Source organism: Vanellus vanellus, assembly GCF_965231255.1.
Source record: "Vanellus vanellus genome assembly, chromosome: Z".
In the NCBI taxonomy this organism is placed as follows: Eukaryota; Metazoa; Chordata; class Aves; order Charadriiformes; family Charadriidae; genus Vanellus; species Vanellus vanellus.
The window spans coordinates 24497332-24513301 of NC_138908.1; the positions used below are offsets into that span (position 1 = coordinate 24497332).

General features: G+C 53.9%; 1 protein-coding gene across 1 annotated transcript; it reads left to right on the plus strand.

Annotated features, from left to right (window-relative positions):
* Positions 1-771: 771 nt before the first annotated feature.
* LOC309683162 (tektin-3-like) lies at positions 772-5900 on the plus strand (the record flags this gene model as incomplete). Its single annotated transcript, XM_082497363.1, has 7 exons — positions 772-1329; positions 1876-1959; positions 2421-2491; positions 2741-2884; positions 3373-3595; positions 4423-4577; positions 5684-5900. The coding sequence occupies 7 exons, from the start codon at positions 772-774 to the stop codon at positions 5898-5900; spliced, it is 1452 nt and encodes a 483-aa protein (XP_082353489.1).
* Between the last annotated feature and the right edge of the window lie 10070 nt (positions 5901-15970).

Genomic DNA, 15970 nt, shown 5'->3' on the forward strand with positions numbered 1-15970 from the left:
GCAGTTCTCGGTAGCAAAATCTTCACGTGTGGCCATTCCTCCTAGGGCTCCTGCAAGGCTGCTGTTTACACACCCCTCTGAAAAGACTGTCTGGGATTTCTCCTTTCCAAGTGCATCGATTTTACGTCAGGTGAGGCGTAGGCATTTTTCTTCCTTTGCAAGTCAAGAGAGGGCTGTTCTCTTGAGACTGAAATAGCTGGAGGGGGGTCAAATTTGGATATAGATCTGCAAAGCATCAATGCAAGTGAAGGTGGGGGGTGAGGATTGAGTCCCTGACCCACCAGTCACACTGGGTTGGTCCAAAGGGGCGCAGCTATCGGGGCTGGAAAGGGCACTTTGAAAGAGAAAAGGACATCTGGAGTACTAGAAGATCAGCACATACGCCAACCAAAAGAAGCCAATGAACACAAGACAATCACCAGCTACACTTTCACGGGATTGACAGATTTGAGGAGAATGAAGGCTAATATCTGTCATTCTCCTGAGCAGCCATGCTTTGCTTTTCTCCGCATTTCAATACTTGAGGCTAGATACTAAACAAATTCAAATCCCTTTCCGGATACAAATGCTTGGGGTGCTGTGAGAAGGCATTTGCTTTCAAGAGTTTTAGGCCTGTACAGGTGACCTGTGGGTGCTGTGTGCATTGCTGTTTGTGTTAGAAGCTGCATGTGTTGCTGTAAGAAGGAAGGCAAGTGCAGGAGCTGACTGAGGGAAGTTGTCTTCTATCTCCTCCTCTGTGCAGGACAAGTACTTGAAGAGCAGTGGTCAGGAATGGAGGCTGTCGGCTTTCCCTTAACGGCAAGACATGCCAAGGTTCTGCCTGCCATCAACACCATGACTGCCAGCTATAAAGACCGTTTCCCGTACTACCCGTTGCCTCAGAGCTCCAGCCTCCCCTGGATGCCCAGCACCTACTCTAAAAGAGATGCCATCAAACCAACTTTGGCTCCCTTTTCCAAAACTTCCCAGGGGATGACCACCAGCGAGAAGCTCCCTTACATTTCCAACAGAACAACCCTCTTCACCCGCTACACCCCTGATGACTGGTACAGGTCCAACCTGACCAAGTACAAAGAGTCAGAGACTTCCTGGCACAATGCGGAGGCTCTGAGAGTTGATACCACCCGCATGATTGGGGATAAATACCAGCAGACAAAGAAAACACAAGAAGAAAGCACCAAAAGCCTGGGAGGACGTGTGAATGCTATTGAGTTTTGGAAAGGGGAGCTCTGCCGTGAGCTGGATGAGATGATCGGGGAGACCAACACGCTCACAGACATGAAGAAGAGACTAGAAAGAGCCTTGGCCGAGACGGAGGCCCCTCTCCAGGTAAGCACTCTGTCCAGTGGGCTGCAAGCTGTAGCCTACTGCTGGAACAACTGCAGCCATTCAAATGTCTAACTAAGTTCCACTGCAGCTCCGCAAGACCTAGAGAGTTTTTATGAAGAGACCATAAGTTAAGTTTGCAATGTCTTCCCATCTGCTGCATCCCCTATCAGCCCGTTATGAGCTCATCACAACTCCATTTGCTTAACCAAATATTTGTGTAGGCGGAACATCCAAATTCCTGGAGTGGGAGACAGAAGCCCATGTCTTCCTACAACACCCTGGGGAGGTCAGCATCAAGGCTGACACAGGTGCCTGTGCCACAGCTCTGGTTGCAGCCGGGACATGTGTGCTCCCTCATGTTGATTTGATGTGTATGGTGCAGTTCGGTTTCTTGTTGTCAGCTGAAGCAGCCGCCCTGGGCACTTTGTTCCCCTGGTGTCCCCTCTGTGCCCGCCTAGAATTTCTTTTCTTCCATTTCTTGAGATGGGGACTCTCTCTATAGAGAATCCTGCCCCTGCACCGACAGTGATGGCATGTCCCCAACAGGTCGCTCAGCAGTGCTTGCTTCAGCGGGAGAAGAGGATGGGCATTGACCTCGTCCATGATGATGTGGAGAAAGAGCTCTTCACGGTAAGTTGGGCCACCCAGATCATGTGTTAAAGCCAGTTTTACCTAAACTGCCCTACAGAGGCTTTGCAGCCTTCTTCCCTACCTGGCTCCTTACTGCTGGGGAGGTGCTCAGCTCTTCAACCCCCCAAAACCTGCTGGGCCAGGGGATGGTGTTCCCCCAGGCAGCAGCATGCCCACGCCATGTGGGTATGACTTGGCCGTACAGAGGATGGAATAGCTGAAGAGCAGCTGCGTGTTTGTGTAGCGTGTGGGGGTTCTGTGTCCCTCTTCAGGGAGTAGTGCACTAAAGACATGCACGCAGTTTGGGGGCACTTTCTCCACTCCCTGCCTGTTTACTCTGGGCAGAAAGACAAGCAGGCAAGTTCTTGCTGTGTGCTTGGTTGGGGAGGTCTGAGGGGACGAGTGGCATCAGGACAACTGAGTACAGACACTGATGATGGGGCCATGTGTCCTTTACCCAGGAAGTCAATGTCATCAGGTCGTGCCAGGAGAAGATGCAGCGGTACCTGGATGAAGCCAAAGCCCAGCTCACGTAAGGAGGAGCTCCTTATGTCATGCCCTAGGGCTGATGTGCATTTGCAGTTGTGATGTGGACCCCTAGCAGACCCCGACCTCTCCCCACACCCTGCAGATGGAAAAGCCAGGCGGGCTCCCCGGGAAGTGGGCAGTGATGCTCATGGGATGACAGAGCTGCGTGGGAGGGAGCTGCGGGGAACTGGAGCGGGGAGGAAGCCCTTCCACCTGAACATCCCCAGCGATGGCTGTTGTTTGCATGTTGAAGGTCCAACAGGGCGGCCCAGCACGAGCTGGAGAGGGACCTGGCCCACAAGCAGGCGGCCCACCGCATCGATGACAAGTGTCACCACCTGAGGAGCACCTCCCACGGCATCAGCTACTACCCAGCGGTGGAGCGGGTCGATGCCACGTGAGTGCACGCTGGGCGGCACGCCAGCAGCAAGCTGTGCCCGGGATGCACGGTGCCTCTCCCTGGCAGGGAGCTGCTTGTCCCCAGCCCACTGTCAAGGCACGTCCATCCCGCCTGGAGACAGCTGCCTGAGTGGGAACATTTCTCTCTGCTTATTGTTATTCTTACTGTTATTGTTATTGTTAACCTTACCTTTATTCTTACCCTTACTCGTACTATTCTTCTCATTCCTATTTTCTGTTGTTGTTGTATTAAACTGTCTCTATCTCCACCCGTGAGTCCTGTTCTTTCTCTTTCCCCTCCATTGAGAGTGGCTGTGTGGTCCTAGCTGCTGGCCAGAGTTAAACCACAACCTATGCTCAAATTAAAGACGGAGATTTCAGATACATTTAATCAGTGCTGCTCCCAGGCAGGCTTCATGCCTGCCCACGTCCAGCTTCAGCACTACGGGCTTACCGGGGCTTCTTCTTCCCCCTCACCTCCTGAAGGATCTCGGTGCCGGACTCTTGGGCCAAGATCACAGACGACAACATCCTCCGCTCACAGAGCCAACGGGCGGCCTCCTCCAAGCTGCGGGACAACATCGAGAACCTGCTGGTGGTGGCGGCAAACGAGATGTGGAGCCAGTTCAACAGGGTGAACATCGCCTTCACCAAACGCATCAGCGAGACAGCCGATGCCAAGAGCAAGATCCGGACCCACCTGGCCAAGGTAGTCGGAACCCCTCCCTTTCGGTGTGTCACCGTCACTTCCTAATGACACCCCTGAGGTGGGACCCTTAGGAGTTGGCACCGTAATTTCATCTCAAGGGATCTGTTTTTGCTAGGACGTCCTCACTGGCAGCCTGGAAGCACAGGGATTGCCAGCAGAAAATGCCAATGCTGGTTGCATCTCCTGGTAGTTCCTTCAGAAGCGCTGGCTGCCCTCCAGAACGGCCTTGCTGGGCCTCTGCTGGGCTGCCTGCTGGGGGGGTTGCAGGCTTGCTTCTCCTCCAAGGACGTGCTTTCACTCTCCGTGCTCTGGGGCTGCTGCATGGGCATGCGTGTGTTTGCTTTGCCGAGCAGAGTCAGTGGAAATCAGTGATGGACACCTGCCTCAGAGCTGTGGGTCTCATAGAAAGCTTCCTGAAACGTGCCCGACACTGTATTGAGTAACTGAGGGAAGACGGGGCTTGCAGCACTGCGAGCTGATGCCACGTCTTTCAGTGAGGATCCATGAAGAACCTTCCCTCTCTGAGTTACTGTTGATGGATGATTAGTTCCAGCAAGCGGTAATTTTGGGAAGCTGGGAATTCAATAGGTCCATCAGTGCTCCAAAACCTCCTCTGATGTGACAGCAAGAGCCAAGAGAGGTTTTTCCCTGAAGAAAAATTACTCTTGGCTCTGCGCCTTGATGTGTAGCAGAATGACAGGGGTCTGAGCCCAGGGTCTGCTTATTGAACTTGTTTTGTTCTGCAGATGGACAAGAGGAAAGGGTAATTATGTTGTCACTTGAGAAGATACTTTTTAATTTGTGCATGGGTTTCTTTTTTACGCCAGACGCTGCAGGAAATCTTCCAGGTGGAGAAGACCATCGAAGCCATCCAAAAGGCCATTAAAGACCAAGGGCCTCCCTTAAAAGTGGCTCAGAGCCGGCTGGACGAGCGCACACGCAGACCAAACGTGGAGCTGTGCCGGGACACTGCCCAGCTCCGGTAAGGCAGGAGTGTGGGTCTGGTGGGCTCCTTGAGGAGTTACGGCTGGTAGCACCCGAGGGTAGCACCCGGGAGTAGCACTGCATGAAAAATTAAGCATGGGCTTTTTTTTCAACAGTCCTTCCATAAGTGCACTGCTATAATCAAAAGCAATGAGCAGGTATTGCAGCCTTTGGGTGCTGGGAGAGCTCTGCGCCCATAAAGGAGGCTGTACACCATGGCCGGGTATAGCCTGATGGCACCCCATGAGGGGATGGATTCTTCCCGCTTGGGTAAGCCCCATCTTCTCTCCAGCCTGCTTCCCGGCAGTTGGATGTGCTCAGTTTTGAAGGACGAGCCCTTTACTCTCCAACAGGATCCTGCTGAGATCCCTTAGGCCCTTCCTTTTGGGGAACTGCAAGGAAGGGTGCCCCCTATGGAGAAGCAGAAAGGGCTGTCCTCACCTTCTCCGAGGACACTGGAAATCCTTTCAAGGACACAGTGGTCTGTTTGGGATTGCACGCCGAGGAGCTGTGGAGGAGTAGGCTGGCCTGAGCGCCCAGCAGCACCCCCTCTGAGGCACCCCAAAGTTCACCCCTCCTGGGAGCCCGTTGGGCAAGACTCCAGCTGAAGCCTTTTCAGAGCAATTGAAACCCAGCCCCACAGCCTTTGCAGCATCTCGTACAACAAGGGTTTTTTCCATCCTCCCCTTGTTTCACATTCACTTTTAGCCTCTCCCAGATGTCCTGTTTTCTTTGTGTGCATCTGTGGGCATGGGGAGGATGCCTGCACAGGGAAATCCAGGAGGGGGAGCCAACAAACCCCCCAAACCAAGCAGGAACAGGAAACCACACCTGCTCATCCCTCTTCTTGCTGGCCCGAGCTGCTCTGGGAGAGGCGGCTGCGCATTGCCAAAGCCTTTGAGCAGACTTAACCATGCCTCCCCGCTGAGGTCTGGAGGAGCTCTGCCCTCAGCTTTCCCATGCGTCTGCCAGAAACGGGGGGTCTGAGTTAGTCTGAGCACGCTGAAGGGGGAAATCCTGTGACCAAGGGGCCCTTCAGCAATGCCACGCTAGAAACCACCCCCACGATGGCACTGTTAACCAGGGTTTCTTGCTGTTTTCCAGCCTTGTCAACGAGGTCCACAAAATCAACGAGACGGTCCAGAGCCTCCAGCAGCGCCTGAGAGACACCGAGGACACCCTGCAAATGCTGGTTCATACCAAGTCGGTCTTGCAGCATGACCTGGCCGTCAAAGCCAACACACTCTTCATTGATGAGGAGAAGTGCATGGGCATGCGCAAGACCTTTCCCAGCACGGTGCGGCTGCTGGGTTCCATTTAGGCTCAGCTGAACTCACTGAATCTGTTGTGGGAGGGATTCCCAGTTTGGCTAAGATGCTTTGGAAATACTTGATTAGAGTTTCACTTCCTGGTGAAAGCCATGAGTAGAAATTAAATGATCTTTTTGTGTGTTATACGGTCTACCGGTATTTTTTTTGCCTTTGGTTTTTCTCTTTCCACTGTACTTTCACGGTGTGCCAGAAAGTCACTGAAAATACTTTGTAAGCGACTAAGAGTAAATCCACCCACGGGGATTCAGTCCTACCCTCTCAGTCGGTGATTTTAGGAGAAAAACTGTCGTGTCTGCCTCCTTTTGAGTCTGTCTGATGTGGGAAAAGCACAGGGTGAAGCCATGCCGGCTGTCTCGAATCACCTCCCTGTCCTCCACGGGCCTTAGCATAGCTTCAAGGAGAGTCCGTTCCAGGATCTTCCCAGGCACAGAGGTGAGGCTGACAGCTGGGGACTTCCCAGGCTCCCCCTTTCCCCCTTTTTCAAAAATGGGTGCCACATTTCCCTTCTTCCAGTCACTGGGGACTTCCCCTGACTGCCATGACTTTTCAAATATCACCTTCTTAGGTGATATCACCCTTTCATTCCTTGGAGGTATTTCACTGGTGTTTCCTTCTTGCCTCATCGCTGGAAGACTTCAGGTGTCCTGCAGCGTAGCCAGCACATCTCAGAGCAACAGCCTGTGGGGCCTCGCTAGCACCCTGTCCCTCTAACCTTGGCGTGTCATCTCACAGCTTGTCACGGGCAAGCCTGATATTGTCCCCCTCTCCCTTCAAGCCTCGTTTTAAGCGCTGTCAGGGAGCCCTGATAGCTGGTGAGCAAAGACCTTCTTCCCCCTTTGAGACAAGTGAATCCCATCTGACGCCGGCAAGCCTGGTGCTGTGTAGGCCATCCCCTTATCAAAAAAAACAAAATTCTGTTGGTCACACCAGCCACGGATCCACCTATTAATAGACTGGGCCTGTCTGTATGTTTCTTCCAATGTCGCTGCCTGTAACTGGAAGGAAAGAGGAAAAAATAACCTGTGCCCCACATCCCCTTACCAACCGTCCCAAGGCCCTGAAGTCTCTTTTGATCGCCATTGGAGGACATGTTGCAGCTTCACCACCACACACACGGAAGAGTAATAATGGGTAATAGTCCGAGGGCCGTACCAGGCTTGGAAGTTTCCTAGTGATATCCTTAAGCTGGGGCCCAGGGAGGAAGCAGACATCCCATCGGAAGAATAAGGGTTTGGACCAATTTATGTCATTCATGTTCATGGTATGAAAATAATCTTGTATGTTATGAAATAATCTTGCCGGCCAGCTTGGGTCAAGTGCTCACGTCTCACTCCTCCTCATCCCTGCGCCTGGCAAGCTCAAAATCTCTGAGCCCTTGAAACCCACACACCATAGCCAGCTATAAAGTACATATTTTCACAAGTTCAGACACTGGAGTCTTCTAAAAGTGCAGGCTTCCCAACTATTAGAAGAGAAGTTAGTCCTGTGTCGCTCAAAGCAGGACACACTATAACAGTTTTTCATCGCAGGAGAGAGCATATTATTCTCTTTGCATAACCTCATGCAAAATGACTGCAATTCAAAGTGCAGAGCACTCAGGCCTGGTGGCCCTATCTCCCTTAAGCTCTCAGTTTCGCAGCTGCTCACTGAGTTCACGAAAAACACAGTCAGAGTTTTTATTCATTAAGCACAGTCTTTAAGGCAGCTATCTTGTCAGGTTTTGAAAGCCGAGCTCTTGTCCTCAGCTCCTCTGCTCTTCTCCTGGGCACACAGTAGCTACTGGAAACAGCTGAAGAGGCACTGCTCATTGTGTGTTGCTATCAACATATTTACATTAGTTTAGTCTAAAATACACCCCGTGATTATGTAAAGGTTTGGAAAGGACCAGGCCAAGTCGGGACAGCTGAGGCCACCTGGGCTAGTATCAAGGCTGATTTGGTACTAGCAGACGATTGTTTCTCTTTGGAAGAGCAATTACACAAAACAGTGAAGGTGATCTGAAGCTTTGTTGAGGCGGGTGCACTGCATACCCTGACCTCTGAGTTCATGATCTGCTTCCCCTCCTAATCAATGGGCAGAAATAGCACTTCTTTGATACAGTTCCAGTGACTTCAGACATTGGTTTTAACAGATTTTGACTTGACGCACAGAGGCACGCGTCTTTCCACTGAAAGAGGGTTTAGTTCATGACGAGGCAGGAAGTTGCAATAATACTGTTAGGTGAGATTGCATCCACTATGAACAGCCATGCAAGGATGATGATGGTTTTGAAAAGAATCAAAATTTTTATCACAGCTCCCATAAAATTCAATAGAGCCCAAAACCTCTGGTGCAAACTGTAGGAACAAATCTCAAGAATGTGGCAAAGTTCAAAGCAAGGAGGGGAGGAAGATTTTTATTTCAAGATAAAAGTGATTTCACCCCTTCATGTGCATGCTGTCCTATCCTCCCAGCAGCTAAATGTGTATTTCCACCCAGCCTGGACACAATTCCCCGAGCCGATACAGAGGACAAGAGACACAGCTTTGGGAGGCCTCTGCATATCTCCCGGATGGTCCCTGCCTGGGTGAACAACGCTCACATCTGCCCCTTCACACTGGGTTATACCAACAACCAAACCACTCAAGTGCCCCTACTGGAAGAGGCCTCTTGTGCAACTCGGAGACGGCTCAGGGAAGGGTCAACAAGGAATATAGACCTGGATGCTCTGGAGTGTGGCATCGCAGGTCTGGACGGATTGACCTCCAGGCTCAGGGATCCCACAGCCTCTCTGGCAACCCACTCCACTGCTTTATGAGTCTCACAAGGATTTTCTTCTGGATTCCTGCTCTCCAGCCTGAACCTCTCCACTTTCAGGAGATGCCACCAGGCAGTGCTGGCAAGACGTTCCAAGTGATGGGTTCTGTTGTCACCGAGGGATGGGCTCTGATGTCACCAAGTGACGGATTGTGAACACGTGCCCCTCGCTGCTTAAATCCAGGTGCCGAGTCCCATCCGGCTGGTTCATACCCGCATTCCAGCTGAGCAGTTGGCGAGGCTGGAGTGTTGAGCCAAGCCTTGGCGCTGGTGTCCTGACTGGGGAGTTAGTTGCTCGCGGCAGCTCTCCATCTGTGCCCCAGAGCCCGCAAAGGATTTTCCCTGGCCCTGTCAGCTTCAGGCAGCCGGGGCAGTCAGGAGGCACGCTCGCAGCAGCAGAGGTGAGCTGTGTGGGGACACCGCACCCTGGGGAGCTGGGAGGGTTTCTTTCTTGAGGGACCTGGGCATTTCTTCCAGCCCTCCTCAGGCCAGCCAGTGACCGTAGCCTCTCTTCCTTTTCCAGCCTGACACTGGCTGCTGCAGCGCCACAGGGAGGGAGCACTTGGTCACCCCCAGCTGCCCCTAGCACGATGCAGCGAGTGGAGAGCATGGCAATGGACCTGGACAACCGCTGCCCAGTGTGCCTGGACAGCTGGGACGATGCCGCCTATGCCATGCCATGCCTCCACCAATTCTGTTACCAGTGCATCCTGCGCTGGGCTAACAGCAAGCCCGAGTGCCCTCTCTGCAAGAGGAGAGTGCGATCCATCGTGCACTCGGTGAGGGCAGACAATGACTTCGAAGAGGTTCCCATCCCGTCATCTGCCTCAGCCCCCGCACCAGTTGGCACCCGGCAGGCCGGAGGAGCGCCCAGGCACCCAGACACCCACAGCCCCCCTCGCCGCTCTGTAACACCTCAGCTGCTGGCAGTGGAGTCAGTGCCCAGGGCTCTGGTGGGCGGCCTCCAGCCCCATACCTGGGCGTTCCTCTTTGACGACCACCCGGCTCTCCTCCAACGCTTTCTGCCCTGGCTCCAACAGCAGCTGGGGCTGATCTTTTCCGAGGAGCCTTCAGCAGCCGTTGTGATGGAGGACCTCATCCTGGCCGTCCTGGGCTTCTTTGGTCTGGACGAAGAGGTCCTGGTCCGGCTGCTGCAGGTCAGCCTCCAGGATCACGCGGCGACATTTGTACAGCAGCTTATCAACGTCGCCGTGCAACGCTGCAGCGCGGAGGCCCACCGTCTGCTGGGCCTCGAGGACAGCCATGCTGCCGAGGAGCGGGAGGGCAGCCCCGTGGCTGTCCCTCCTCCTGCTGCCTCCAGAAGGGGGTCTCCTGGCCCTGGCCAAGCCACCTCCCGCAGCCCTGCTGCAGACGATGAAGAGGAGCGACCCAACACCTCCACCGCTGCTCTTCATGGGGCTCCCGGCAGCTCCCCCGATGCCCCTGTTCCAACCAACGGGGAACAGGAGGAGCTGCATGAGGATCCAGGGGAGGTTGCCGCAGGTCCCTCTACTCCCAGCCGCAGCAGGGACCTCTCCCGTGGGGGGCCACGGCGAGGCCCGAAGAGGAGGGCCAGCAGCTCCCAACATTCACCTCAGCCACCCAAGAGGCCACCCCGCCGGAACAACTAGAACAAGGCCCCAGGAGCTGCCAAAACCAGGGCCAGGCCAGCAGCTGGGACACATGCCGGCCAACGGTTCAGTCAGAAGGGGGACTCCAGGGCTGGACCATTCCCCACTGCCAAATGTCCCATGCCTGGTCTCCTCCTCACCACATCATCTGCCCCGACGTCCCGGGGATCTGCTCTCCTACCAGCCTCTACTGCCCCGTCATGCCCTGCAACACTGGCACCCAAATCCTTCCTCCTGCTCAGAGTCTGCACCACTTGGCTCTGCCCTCTGCATCACCCCATGCTCACACCCTGCCAAGGCAGGAGCCACAAGAAGTTCAACAGGAGAAAGAAGTGAAGTCCAGAACCTGGCGAGGGACAACCCCAGGAACCAGCACATTTGGCGCGCTGCTCGGCTGGAAAGCAGCTTGGCGTAAAAAGCCCTTCAGGTCCTGGTGGCCACCCAGCTGATCATGAGCCAACAGTGTGCCCTTGCCACCAGGAGCACTGATGGTGTCCTGGGCTGGACTGGAGAGAGAGTCTGGCAAAGGAGTGTGAAGATGATAAAGGCACTGCAGCATCTCTCCTCTGAGGAAAGGCTGAGCGAGCTGGCACCGCTTAGCCTGGTGAAGAGAAGGCTCGCAGGGGAATTGATCAATGCATAAAAAGCCTGATGGGAGGCTGCAGAGAAGATGGAGCCAGACCCTGGCTGAGCGGCGCTGGCTGTCTCTGCTGCAGCAGGCAGCTATCGCAAGATGACTTCCAGAGGTCCCTTCCAACCTCAGCCTTTCTGTCATTCAGTGAAAGTATTTGAATTGCCTAAAGAATCTATATGAATAACTTCAGTGCTGTTCTATAAAGTCAATAAAGAAGAGAAAGTAGTACAAACTTGCTGACGTTCCTCAAACTCCATTGATTGAATCATTAATACTGTGAAGTTCCAACACGCAGGGACGTCCCCAAATTCACTTATATGTTCTGGAAGACTGCCTCAGCTCAGTCAGCGTGACCCCGACATGGGGTACAATTCTGCTGTGCTTATACTTAGTTGCCATCCTCAGGACACGTACCAGATGTATGACACAGGTGCAGGTTCTGCTGCTGAATAAAAGGACTGTAATCTAGGGCTGCTAAGAAAGACCCATAACAATTATGCTATAGAAGAAATATTTTCTCTCTCTTCTGCTGATCTTGCAATTTTTAGTTTAGTGGAAACTGCTCAGTTTTCTTCACCTTACTTTGAGTATTTCCCACTGTTATGCCTGTCCTCAAGGATAAAAAAAACAACAGCAACAAAATCACACATCTCTACTTCCACTATTACACGTAAAACCATTCTGGGAGCTCAATACAGTTTTGTATATATTTCATTATTTCCTTTTTATTTTATTCTTAACGTTTTAGTCAAGTAGTTCAGTTCCTTCTGAAATCCTGAGTCTCTCTTTCTCTCTCCTGCCTCTCTTTGAAGACACATTGACAAGAGCATCTGTCCTGCCACCCAGTGGCCAATCCGGCCCAAACCACAACAGCCATAGAGAATCACACCTCCAGTATCAACTCTGTGCTACAGCTCATAATCAAACCTTACCAGCTATTTAGTCCTCTCAGTTTTTATTGACACAGAGCAAGTTTTGCAGACCCAGTCCAGTTTTGTTCCGGGGAAATTCTATCTGGCCTCATCTTTCCAGGGCCAGGCATCACACACCGCAGCAGGTAAAACATCCTGTCCTGCAGAACACCCGTTTTCATGGGGGAGGGAAACAGCACTGCGGGTAGCACTGATAACGTAGACCACAGAAGCAAGTGGGCAGAGCTCCATGAAAACACTGCCAGGCTTTTTGCCACACAAGGACTACCCCTGCAGTCTTGTCAGAGGTTGCTTACTTAGCTTATAGCAGTCCACCCCTCCAACGTCAAAGGTGTCGCTGCAAGACTGAGACCCCAGAGATGCCACAGAAAGCACCATCTCCACACCTTTACCAAAGCGGTTCCCGGTTAAGTACCAACAGCAGGAATTGCTGCTGCCCACTGCTCTGGGCATCCGCCACCATCCACCCCACACAAAGGGCCAGCTGGGTATCTCCCCCATGGGCACGCCAACTCTGCAGACTCCTTTCAGGTGTCTTTTCAGGCAGAGCAGACACAGACCAGATGAGTTTCAAGCTGAAACACGACTTTGTCATGCAGGCAGAGAAAAAAGCTCTCAGAACTTGAGAGTTTTATTTCTCAATCTGAAAAATGACACACAGCGTAGGTACAAAGACAAGGAGACGCTACAGTCCACAGCAGGAGCGGTGGTCAGGCACTCTCCCTGCACCTCTTTGCCAGGGACGGTGCTCTTGCACAGGCAGAGGTATCTTCTCCCCTCCCCAAAAGCGCACCGACCCCACAGACAGACATTTCTCCCACACCTCCTTTGAAGGAAGGCTACCAGCGACCCACCTGCAGAATTAGCCAGAGACTTCTCAGCACCTTATCATGCCGCTGTGCTTTCAGTCAGAACGGCATTTTTGATTATAAGCAACTAAGGGCAGAACTAAAGTAAATCTCCATCAAAATGCAGCAAAACCATGACACTGTTCTTATTCCTCTGGCTTCTTTCCAGAGTCATTTACAAAATACCATTCCTCTCTAGGCCACTCCTAATGGACAGCCTTTCAAGAAAATCCACAGCAGCATCTTATTTAAGAGTTTAGCACCCAACACAGAGCTGAAGGCATTTCTCCTTCTCCTAAGAAAGCCCAGCTCAGTCTCTACTTTGCTTGTGCTCAGATTCCAGCCCTTCAAATACAAGCCGCATGTTTTAGTCATTCCACATAGGGGAATCAACCCAATATCACAGTACATCATCAATCAAGTTCATAAAGAAAAAGGCTGTTAGTAGGTGAGGGGTTTGGGGGTATTTTATAGGAAAGAGCACCTGCTCTTCCAGGTGTCTCAGCCTTCCAAGACCGAAGCGTGGAATACTAAGAACTACGTAGATACAGCATTTCCATCGCTTGAGCCTGCACTTGTTTGTGGCCTCAGAAGGGTCCGCACAGCTCCGTCATTTAAGAGAGCTGCTGCTCTAAAGGCAGGCACTCCAATGAAGAATTCTCAAGCAGTTCACCACACTCCATCATGAAGCTGCCTCTCCTGAACAATGCAGAAAAACAGGCTGCATATAAGGTGTTTCTAAGGAATCATTTTTCTGGTACTGGTTCAATAAGTCACACACCTACCTAAGCACTAAGGCTCTGCCTAAGAAAGCAACGGCACAGAGAATTGCTCACACCACAACTAGAAAGCACAAAGTTAAATCTTATCAAAATGAAACAGAAATATTGGAACGGTCAGGGGGTTGGTTTTGTTTTTGTTTTTTTTTTTTTTAAAATTTATTGGATGTCACCAGGTCTCTCTTTAAACCATAAAGCACTGATTCAGCTGATGAAGAACATGACATGACATCACTGCGGCAACGAGCTCTGTGCTTGAGGTCTCTTCCCTCATCTCTGAAGGCACAGAGAGTCCCCACCAAGCAGCAGATCTTCTCTGTGCAACACCAGGGTGGGTCTGGCATCATCTTCAACCACCCATTGGGTAGCTGAGGCAAGAACCGGCCGGGGACAGCAACCCGCCATGGGCCTTCCCGTCCGCAGACTGAACACCCCTCCTCCAGGCCCCAAGGACCTCGGTGGCCCTACAATGGACTCCTCCTGTTGCCCCTGCGCAGCAGCATGCACCAGGCCAGGCCCTCTGACACTGTGGCCGCTGTCCTGTTGAGGCCTGGCACAAGGAGGGGCCCGGAGCCCAGGGCACACCAGGGGACATGGAGGGCAGACCCACTGCTCCAGGGGCAGCCTTTCTCTCTGGAAGCAAAAGGGCTGCCCGCAATGGGGCCTTCAGGGCCTCAGGGGCCCCCCTCCCAGCCACAGCAACGTCTGTTGGTGACATCACCGGCTGGCCGTTAGGCAAGCAGGCAGCCCTGTGGCTGGCCCACAGCTCGCTCAGCAGCCAGACACACTCACGCCAAGCCTGCTTGCGAGAGGAGGAGGCGGCCAAGGGAGGCGAGTGCCCACAGTGGGTGGCACCAGTGCCTACATTGAGTGGGCCCAGGGCCAAGAGGCTCATTGGAAGCCCTGAGGATGCCTCCCCAGCCCAGGAAACGCCAGTGGGCTGGCGCCAGCAGCAGCAGCCCTGCCCAGAGAGATGAGCCCATGGAGGTCGACCCGCCACAGAAGAGGGATGAGGAAGAGCCCATGGAGGTGGATCCCCCCGCAGACGACACAGAGCCCATGGAGGTGGATCCATCTCCCGCAGGCCTGGTGGGGCACACCACCACCACGGCCAGGCTGCCTCCAGCAGCACGCTGTCCAAAGCGCCGCAGGACCCTCGCGGGCTGCCAGGGACAGCCACAGCGCAACAAGCGGCGCCAGCCGCGCAGACGACGCTAGCCGTAAGTGGGCAGCGGGTGGAGGGAGGTGATGGGTGCCCTCTGCTGTGTCCTGCTCTGGGCTCCCCCATGCCAGACAGAGATGGCCATAGTGGAGAAAAGCCATGCCCCGGTGCCTCCCGGTAACCAGCCAGCTTCCGTTGAGCTCCCAGTGTTTGTCAGTTGCAGCCAAGAGCCACCAGAGACAGCAGGATGGAGCTGTGCTGGCCCAAAGCAGCACCAGCAGCAGCACCCCGCATCCCATCCTTACTGTGGCTGCCTGGGCCGTGTCCTTGGGGCACGGCCAGGGTCCTCCAGTCCCGGGTGGAATGGGCCAGGCCAACTGCTGCTGTGGCTCTAGGTGGGCTCTCCCTGGGGCTCGGGGACACGCGGGCATGGCCGGGCCCCACAGCAGCAGCCTTTCACATACCCACCACTCTCTGCTCTGCAGGGAGCCTCTCAGAAAGGGCACGGCGGTGCTGAGCGTGGATGTGTGGTTGAGCCAGGGCTGCAAGAGAAGCCAGAGGTGCCTTTGCCTCCTCCAGCAGAAGCTGCTCATTGCCAAGTTGCAGTAAGTGCCTGCAAGCCCAGCCGCCTTTCCCCCAGCCCTGTCCCTGGCAGCGGGGCAGGGACACCCTGGCACCAGCCTCAGCCCCCGGGGGCACCTTGCTGCTGGATGCACCCATGTCTGCCCCAACGGCAGGCGGGGGACAGGGCTCCGGCCAGGGGGTACCTCTAGGAGGCCACCTCCAGCTCCCTGCCTGCCTCTCCGCTCTTCAGATGTGGCACCACCCTGTGCCCACGGCTCTGCCTGGCCCTGGACCAGCTGTGGGTGCTGAGTGCTGACAAGGAGGCAGCAAGAGCAGAAAAGGAAGGAAGTGATGAGGATGGGACCTCCATCATCCTCTCCTGGCCCAGCAGCTCCTGGTTTGCCACTTTCAGGTGAGTCATGGTGCCACGTCCCATGACTGGGCAGGAGAGGTTCCCAACTGGGCCCATGGCATCCTGTGAATGGCCTCTGCCCTCCGAGCAGAGCCTGGGCAGGGAACAGGCAGCACGCTGGCACGGAGGAATAGGGGCATTTCTACATCCTGAATCCCCTGGTCACCTTTTGGTGCCCAGAAGGGAAGGGCAGAAGAAGCTGCAATGCCAAGAGAAGGGAGAAGAGGCAGCTTGGGCTTGACCCAGCTCCCTCCCTGTCCCTTCCTGGTGCACAGGACACCAGAAGGAGACAAGAGAGCCCG